The sequence below is a fragment of the Pholis gunnellus genome (genome assembly GCF_910591455.1).
Source record: "Pholis gunnellus genome assembly, chromosome: 14".
Lineage (NCBI taxonomy): Eukaryota > Metazoa > Chordata > Actinopteri > Perciformes > Pholidae > Pholis > Pholis gunnellus.
This window is the reverse complement of record NC_136541.1, coordinates 7,187,066-7,196,916: the sequence shown is the minus strand read 5'-3', so window position 1 is coordinate 7,196,916 and position 9,851 is coordinate 7,187,066. Positions and strand designations below refer to the sequence as shown.

The following is a 9,851-nucleotide window of genomic DNA, read 5'->3' as shown; positions in this document are numbered from 1 at the left end:
GGAAGGTGGAGGGGTGTGTAACAGCAGCATGAACGTACCGAAGGTAGCGAGACAATCATATTTAAAAAGGACAGCAGCAAGAACTGAACAAACACTAAAAGGGAACATTTGTAGGCGTGTTTGTTACAGTTGGGTTTTTCCCTTCATCTCCCTTCTTCCTCAAAGTCCTGCCAAACAGGCTTGAAGATAGCCCAGCACAATTAAGCCTGAGGGAAAAGAGAGGACAAGGACGACAAACTAGGGAGACCAGAGACATGTTCTTGTGGGACATTCAACAACAAACAGTAAACCCCAGACACAGTCTACATTTGATCAGAGACACAGATTAAATAAATGCTGAATGAGTATGTAGGAATGTAGGGTTCCAACAATCCCATTAAGACCATCAGTATGTTTCTCAAAGTAGCATGAGACGGCTGGTGTCAGTGTTATTACAAGAAATCTCAAAACAGGATCTAAACTAAATGTGTGTACCAGTGAAAGCCTGAGAAAGCCTTCTTCATGGTAGCAGAGCTGAGAATTCTCAACACTCACTGAAGTCCAGCCATATTGCTAAATCATTGAAATATTAAACAATGTGATGAATTAAATTACAGTAAAAGTATTGTCAATACCGGAACATGTCAATGGAATGCAGGTTCTATGTTAAATGTAATGTTAATAATGAAATCAAACTATTTCACATAGTTGATTTTTTACACTGTTTTAATGAATGATTGAATATTAAGTCTCTCTATCGCTTTATTCTGCACATTTCCTGCTTTTCAATAAAGACAACTTTGCATGTGAAGTGTGTTTGTTTCAGACTAGAAACTTCACTTTAAGTGTTTTCATGTGTTTTCATCACCTTAGTCCCATCACTGTTATCATGCTGACAAATCATTTATCAAACTGCTAAACGGACATTTTAGAAACTTTTTTCTTCAAAATGAAGTACAAATCTTTCACTTTTATTACTTGTAAAACCAACATTAACTTAAATACACCATAAGTGTAAGTGTAAAGTAAATTAGTAAAGTAATAAAGTTCCTTGTTGGGTCAGAATCAGCTTTATTCTCGTTAACCCAAAAACATCATACAGAAAACTAAACATTTCTAACTAACCACATGTAAGGGACTATTTGAGTAATCCTCTATGTGCACACCAGATGGTCTTCAATTCCATACAAATAAGTAACATGTACAATTCTTATTAATTGTAAAACATAACCTTTTTAAACTTGAGATGATTTAAAACTGATGTCTTGTGTCTGACACGGTCGAGAACACAATATTAAAGCTAATGCTTTGTTTCCATACAACCAAAAGTTGATTTCATGTGTGTTCAGTTTTAAATCCAGTACAGGAAGAAAAGTGGAATTCAATGATAAATGGTGCCAGGATTTCAGTACATTCATAATGACAATAACCTTACACAGAGCGGAACAAACATGAAAAGGGAACATTTGTAGGCGTGTTTGTTACAGTTGGGTTTTTCCCTTCATCTCCTTTCTTCCTCAAAGTCCTGCCAAACATAAGGCTTGAAGATAGCCCAGCACAATTAAGCCTGAGTGAAAAGAGAGGACAAGGACGACAAACTAGGGAGACCAGAGACATGTTCTTGTGGGATATCCAACAACAAACAGTAAACCCCAGAAACAGTCTCCATTTGATCAGAGACACAGATTAAATAAATGCTGAATGAGTATGTAGGAATGTAGGGATCCAACAATCCCATTAAGACCATCAGTATGTTTCTCAAAGTAGCATGAGACGGCTGGTGTCAGTGTTATTACAAGAAATCTCAACACAGGATTTAAACTAAATGTGTGTACCAGTGAAAGCCTGAGAAAGCCTTCTTCATGGTAGCAGAGCTGAGAATTCTCAACACTCACTGAAGTCCAACCACATTGCTAAATCATTGAAATATTAAACAATGTGATGAATTAAATTACAGTAAAGGTATTGTCAATACCGGAACATGTCAATGGAATGCAGGTTCTATGTTAAATGTAATGTTAATAATGAAATCAAACTATTTCACATAGTTGATTTTTTTACACTGTTTTAATGAATGATTGAATATTAAGTCTCTCTATCGCTTTATTCTGCACATTTCCTGCTTTTCAACAAAGACAACTTTGCATGTGAAGTGTGTTTGTTTCAGACTAGAAACTTCACTTTAAGTGTTTTCATGTGTTTTCATCACCTTAGTCCCATCACTGTTATCATGCTGACAAATCATTTATTTATCAGACACAGATTAAATAAATGCTGAAACCATAACTGATTTAATGAGCCATTTGCAGTTTCACTGTGCCGGCCATGTGCACTTAGACTTGCATGTAAGTAGGTTACATAAACCCAAAGTCAAGCTACAGAAATGTGGTTTGACTGCATCCATCTGTCGTTCTTCCTGTAAGCAGACGTCCAGTTTCTATTATTTGCAAACACAATGTGTTTCAGCTCGTGCACAGTGACATCTTTTTGGCATACTTCGATCCAGGATATTTGAAGTATGTACCTGAAAGACAACCATCTCTTGCTCCTTTCTCTGATTGGACAGTCCAAATGTCCCTCAAGTCCTCGTGGAGTCATTTGCATGATGAGGAGACTATAAATAAGGAATGATTTAGGAACTGCCTTACTAGGCTGATGCAGTCGGGACAAGAACAGCACCGAGCTTACTGTGAGAAAAATATCCCAGGAAGATGTTTTCTTATATAGCAGAATCACAGTCTTCTTACAGGAAGATGTTCTCCAGTCAAGCGTTCTACAAAGAGTTGAACCAGAGGACCCGGAAAAGCCATGAAAAAAAAGCCATGCCCCGGCTGCCCTCCGGGAACCTGGACTTCTGCCAGTCCGACGCCATCAACAGCGAGTTCCTGACGAACCGCACCAACGAGAAGGTCCAGATGCAGTCGCTCAACGACCGCTTTGTCAAATACATCGACAAGGTCCGCTTCCTGGAGCATCAGAACAAGAACTTGCTGGCGGAGCTGGAGCAGCTGCGGGGCAAAGGCACGTCCCGGGTCGGGGATCTGTACGAGGACGAGTTGCGGAAGCTGAGGCGCGAGGTGGACCAGCTGATCAACGAGAAGGCCCGGGTGGAAATTGGCCGGTACAGCCTGGCAGATGACATCGACAGGCTGAGAGAGAAGTAAGGGGGGCGTCTCTGTTCTCTGTGTGATGTTAAAGAAACTCAATGCAGATGTTATTACATTGTGTCCCTGAACATTATTGCCAATATGCGGATGTAAACTTCTTCTAGCTTATTGCCGCAGCTCTCTGTCTGAGTTTATTTCTCACTGAAATGTTTGTCATGTGTGAAGAAGTAGAGGCAAGGCAAACAGAGCTGGGGAGGCAGAAATGTCATCATGTCAGTTATAAAAAAATAAAAAAGGGCCTGCTTTTTGTCTGTCCGTGCAGGTTGCAGACTGAGATCACCCTGCGAGAGGAGGCTGAAGGCACCATGAAGAATTTCAGAAAGGTACAGTATGATTCATGTGATGAAATAAAGTGTTTTTCACACTGTTGGCATCAAATCTCTGTTATGTTTAAATGTGATAGATAGGAATCTTGCAAAGAGAGCGATGAAAGGGAATGACTTTAGTTTTAACAGCAGAAGATGCTGATGGCTCCTCTTGAGCACTGCCCTTCTGTTATTCCTGCTTAAATATTGCTTTAAATTGATGACAAGTGACATCAAAGAGATGAAATAAACCTCAATTATCTATTTTCGTGGTATGTCAGCAAACACATAATGCATAATTCATGTTACGAGTTACCTTCTTAAGAGTCAGTGTCACTACACAGGATGTGGACAATGCTACCTTCACCAGAGTGGAACTGGAACGGAAGGTTGTGTCCCAACAGAACGAAATCAACTTCATGGTGAAGGTGAACACTGAGGTAAGCTTCTTTTCTGTTTCTGAAGCTGACCCAGGCTGCTGTGGAAACACGGTACATGTACTGCCTAAGAAGCTAAAGGCACCCTAATGAATACTGGACCAAATCATTTGAGGTATTTGTTAATCTGGCCACTGGCCAGAGTACCAAATCGGTAGGGTTCAATGCATCAGAGCAATTTAAATGCAGCCAGGAAAGTCATAGAAAAGTATTCAAAAAAGGACATTCAAATAAATAGTTTATGTACTTTTAAATGCCAGTTGTATTGATTATATTGCGGCAAAAGCTGGAGCTGCAGAACCAGATCAAGCAGCAGCAGCATGTCCATGTGGACATGGAGATGGCTAAATCTGACCTGACATCTGCTCTGAGAGACGTCCGTCTGCAGTATGAGAACCTGGCCTCCAAAAACCTCCAAGAGTCTGAGGAATGGTCCAAATCCAAGGTAAAGACTTTCCACAAAGTTGGAGAGAAAAAAGGTTAAATAAATCCAAAAGCAACCGAATAAATGTATAAGAGCACATTCTGCTTATTTTAGATTTATAAAATATAAAGAAGCTATAATAAATATGTTTATTGTTAGTAAATGATCCCTTGACTACTTGTATTTGAAAACCATTATATATTGACCTCATCTGACTCTGCATCCCCTTAACCCTATGGAGCATTTTAGTGCCTTTCAGTTCTTTGTGTTGTTTTTCTGGCCCCCAACTTTACTGTTGGGGTCCAGTTTCACGGCCCTTGTCAGCAGTGTTCTAGGCTGTAGTGGGCTCTTCCTGCACAGCACCAAATGACTGACTAAGCAACTACCTGGTGAACTCTGAGGAGCATTTAGCAGCCAAGGAGACATATATTTCCCCCAGGACTTGGTAGAGACCAAAACAGAGCTAAAATAGACTAAATATTGGACTAACATTCATCAGGGGGCCAGAAACACAACTCCAAATGCATGATAATGTTGCTCCTCATCCGCTTGACCTGTTAACAAGCGACTATTTGCTAAAAAGTTTGCTGGTGTGTTAACAGCGTGTTTCCAAGTGGCCCAAAAAAACCTACTTGTTTTAAGTTAGATTTTTGTCTTGAAAAGGCTTGGACACTTTCCCTCAACCTCTGACTCAGCATTTATTGAACAGTTGATTTTTCAGTTCTTCCCCTCTTCTCTCTATGTTTGTCACTGTGGTTGCCAGTTTGCTGACCTCACCGAAGCTGCAGCCAGGCATAATGAGGCGTTGAGAGTGGCCAAGCAAGAGGCCAATGACTCCACACGCCAAGTTCAGTCCCTTACTTGTGAGGTGGATACCCTTAAAGGAACTGTGAGTATGCAACTATAGGCTTACACTGTGTTATAAAGGATAACGATGCAAAGAAACAGTGTTTTCAATGCATACATAGCAGGAATCAAACAAATGGACAAAAGGTTCAGAAAAAGTTGAGTGCTTTTAAATATCTTTATCTTTATATATTTAAAAAATCCAGGGATAGTTTATTTTCACAGGTCATGTATGCAAAAGAATAATAATTCATATTTCAGTTTTTTTTACTGCCTAAGTGTCATTTTGTTCCCACTTGGCTGCCCTCCCAGAATGAGTCCATGGTGCGCCAGATGAGGGAGATGGAGGAGAACTTCTCTCTGAAAATGAGCAGTAACCAGGACACCATCTGCAGCCTGGAGGAGGACATTCACAACATGAAGGACGAGATGGCTCGTCACCTCCGGAACTACCAGGACCTCCTGAATGTCAAGATGGTCCTGGACATTGAGATTGCCACCTACAAGAAGCTGCTGGATGTAGAGGAGAACAGGTGGAGGATGAAGATCTTCAAAAAAGTCCAGCTGATAGATGTGTTATGAACATTCATGACACGCCTTAAAGACACCCATGTTGATTTGTGGACTATACTTTCTCTATTTTCAGAATCACCACCCCACTGCCAAACTTCTCATCTCTGAACCTGAAAGGTAGGATCGCCGTTTGCATGCTGTCACAGTAGGAATGTTGGTTATTGAATAAAACTAGAAAATTCCGCAGGAAATGTTGACAGTGTGGCTGCTACTGCCCGAAGACGTCGCAATACATATATACGCGCCGATATTACCAGTAGTATCGCTGAGGTTCAATTGAGATAGTGCTACTCTCTTTTCTGCATTTTAGATTCATACTCTTGGATTGAATCTTGTATTCGTGATGGACAATCCACAAATGTCTCCCGTCATTTCTGTATTGGAGATATACATCTTTGTTTGAGAAGCCTTCGGAAATATCTCCAAGTCATTTGTGTGTGCGTGTGTCAGTGTGTAGAGAGAGACAGACAGACAGACAGAGAGAGAGAAAGAGAGAGAGAAACAGAGAGACTGACAGAGAGAGAGAGACAGAGAGACAGAGAGAGAGAGAGAGACAGACAGAGAGAGCTTGTGTGCGTGTGTAACTGGTTGCCATGGTGAGGACGCACCTGGTGTTAGAGGCAGACTGATTAAGAAACGTGACAATAAACAGTGATTTTGAACAAAACTCCTGCCTCCTTTTAACAAAAAGCAGGAGTCTAAGTGCCAACATATGGGTACCATGAGAAAGATAAGACTCTGTCGAACTAAAATTTAACATGGAGTCTAATGGAGCAGTTGCTTGGAGTTCATGTCACTCTGCGGCTCTTTGAGCAAAATGTGTAAGTCAGTTGGATTCCATTGACATCTGTGTGCGACAGCACAACATTTCCAAGATTTTTGGCCAAAAATGGTGTATAAAGAGTAAAAATGATGGGACCTGGAGCAATTTGTTTGGAAAAATCACAGAATTTTTTCCTGCTCCGCTCCACTCTGACCGTGATGTCCTCACTCTAGCGCTGAACATTCCGTGCAATGAACACCCATTATAAAATCTGAAACGGACCCAAAATGTTCCTGAAACTTAAACGTTGACTTAATGAAAACTGTGCTAGCTATCAATTTGGCTGAATAAAGTCCAGCGTTTTGTCAACGTTTTAAACTTTAAATCATTTTTCTACGTTAAAGTATGGCTAGTCAATATGGGCCCAAATGTAAGTGTTTTTTTTAGCTCTCTTCACGCCGAAACCCCATTCAAGTGAATGTAGAAATTTTGCTCTGTTTTTGGGGATTTTCGGCAAATCCGCTGGGCGAATCTCTGAGACGATCCCGATCATGCCGCACGTTTTGATGTATTTTTGGCGCAGGTATTGGCAACGCTGTGTGAGGAGAAGCGCGCCAAACTTTTCTGAATAAATATTATTAAGCCCGATGGATTATATACAGTGTGCTGTGTGCTGCAAAGCCACACTGAATAACACAATATTTTTCTTTCCCATTTTGAAGCTTCATCTAAGCCTTCAATCGACAAATCGTCCAGCGAAGATGAGGAGGATCTAATTGAAGAAACTTTTTTGAAGAAACTAATTGAAGAAACTAATTGAAGAAACCACTTGGTGGTCGATTTATCTAAGATTTACAAGTTTGGACAAAAGTTCTGCCAACTTAAATTTTCTTGTTCACCGAATTATGAAATTCCTGTGAGGGTAACAATAAAATTCTTGTTTCAGTGCCATGTATTTCTACCTTTGACAAACACAGATATTTGTGTTGAATAAATATACTATTCTTGTTTCAGTGAGACAAAAAATGTACGTTAAAAATCAATACAAATTTATGTTGCTATATAATTGTATTTCGAGTTCTGCCAACTTCAATTTTCTTGTTCACAGAATTATGATATTTCTGTGAGGCTAATAATAAAATCATTGTTTCAATGCCGTGTATTTCTACCTTCAACAAACACAGATATACAAGTTGAATAAACATATATATAATTCTTGCTTCAGTGAAATAAAAAGGCACACAGCTCAAAGTTAGCTAAAACCATGTTTATTTCACCTTGGTAAAAAGGTTTTGAACACGAGTTAAATGTACTCAATGAGGTCAGTCTGGCCTTCAGTAAACAATGGATTGGCACTGGAGTCAGCAAGGCAATTATGCAAACAGTCAATGCCATGAACTTGAATATTTAAAACACAACATACATGTCCCTGTATATATATATACACATGTATATGTAAATATATGCGCGTGTGTGTGTGTGTATATATATATATATATATATATATATAGATAGATAGATAGATATGTGTATATCTCTATTATATGACATAAATGGTTAAACGAGAACAAACAATGCACTCAAACAGGAACAGAACGGAACAAAACATAGCTTTAGGTTCGGTCTGGCTTCTCCATCAGATTTAAAGCAAAAGCTTTGTTTTCAGAGACCGTATGCGCTGTGAGCATCGAGAGCCAAGCTCAAAAAAGATCGTCTGAATCGATTCGAAGGTATACCTCATCTCCTTTGGATAGTCAATGTTCATGGCATACAGTAGGCCAAAGAGGGATCCAAAGGCAGTAGAGAGGTCTGGTAGGTCATGAAGTACGATGGTCCCTTCCAACACAACCGCTACATCTCGCACATTTGGTGATATGGCAGCATCATCATCTTCAATGATGGTGAGGATGGCAACAGACACATCTCTGAGGACTGTCTTCTCATGGTCAGTGTCCTGAGGAAAAGCAACACATGCATGATTGAGTGCTAAGGAAAGTTTAAAAACAAAATACATTTCTACTGATTCTAACTTTAGTACTATTCTACTGGCTCTTGCCATTTGGCTTGTGGAAGTTTTAAAAAGAAATGTTAAAATTGTGACTCAACAGCACGGTTGCTATCACCCACCAGTGAGACAGTATAGGATTTTATCGTGGATTGCGATTAAAACGCTCACAATAAGTTGATTGTGAATATCCTCATGAGCGATTTGAAAAAGCTGTCTAGCTTTTGGTATCACGGTGGAGGAGTGAAAAATAGATCCTGATTTTAAAAGAAATACACAAATTATCGCATCAGAAATAACACTCAGTAATTTTTCTTATTTATGCAGTAAAGTAACAAAAAGTAAGATTATGTAATTTCAGTATATTTTAGTGCCGTTGTATGAGTTATTATCGTGAATATTTTGGCCAGAATAATCATGACATTTTTATATTGTCCCATGCCTGCTCACCAACCTTGTTGGGACGAGTATTCTTAAGAAGTATTTCTGCCAAAGAACAGCCAACAATGGCTAAAATTGGGAAAAATGGAGGCTCCACGTGCTGTATTGAAACTATTTACATTTGTACAACCTTGTCCTCTCCTCAAATGCACTGTGTTCAGCAGCTTGCAATTCAGTCGACGTTTCATGGTATTTTTGTCACATGACTGTTGGTCTTAGCCAAATCAATCATGGCTTCCGAGTTGTGCTGAGGAACGCAGAATTTAATGCTTTTTACAGGATCTGGTTAAAGCAAAAGGATTTTTTGTGGCGAGATTTTAAATGACATGTAGAACAAAATGTTTTTGATGAATTATCATAATTTTACTTACCAAACACTCCAGGAAGAACCGGGTCATCCCGGACAAAAAAGGGCAGGCCCCTCAGTGCTGCTGTCTTTCGGTGAGACACAATGTCCGATGTCTAAGGAGTATTCAGTGGAAAACACAAAAGCATAACAATTGCAAAATTCCCGCCTAAAAAGTGGAGGGAGTTTTTCTTCTCACGACTCGGGCACTAAAGCCTCAAAGGAGGATCTGTCTTACTTCAGTGCCGTTAGCTCACAAAAGGCAGACACAGATCCTGCCACAGAGGCCACACAGTGCATTTCTTGCACCCCGGAAAAAGGCTCACCTGATGGGGTACTAATCGACCAAGGTAGATGGCTGCTCAAGGAGAATCACCTCATCAGAAAATCTCCTCCAGTCTCCCTGGGAATGTACGATCAGTTAGATAACACATCTGTAGATACATGTCAGGAGAACAATAGCGAGGATTCCCTGTCTCATTGCAACGCCCAGCACAACCCTCTCGAGGCCATATCCTCATCAGAGCTTGAGGAGATGGCGAAGCCTCAAACTCCAAAGTGCACC

The 9,851-nt window shown here is 40.0% G+C and overlaps 1 protein-coding gene across 1 annotated transcript; it reads left to right on the top strand.

Annotated features, from left to right (window-relative positions):
- Nucleotides 1-2,640: 2,640 nt before the first annotated feature.
- Nucleotides 2,641-7,647, top strand: LOC306706406 (vimentin-like). Its single transcript, XM_079173483.1, has 8 exons — nucleotides 2,641-3,139; nucleotides 3,409-3,469; nucleotides 3,796-3,891; nucleotides 4,175-4,333; nucleotides 5,076-5,201; nucleotides 5,471-5,691; nucleotides 5,805-5,848; nucleotides 7,217-7,647. The coding sequence occupies exons 1-8, from the start codon at nucleotides 2,691-2,693 to the stop codon at nucleotides 7,312-7,314; spliced, it is 1,254 nt and encodes a 417-aa protein (XP_079029609.1). The 5' UTR covers nucleotides 2,641-2,690; the 3' UTR covers nucleotides 7,315-7,647.
- The last annotated feature ends 2,204 nt before the right edge of the window (nucleotides 7,648-9,851 follow it).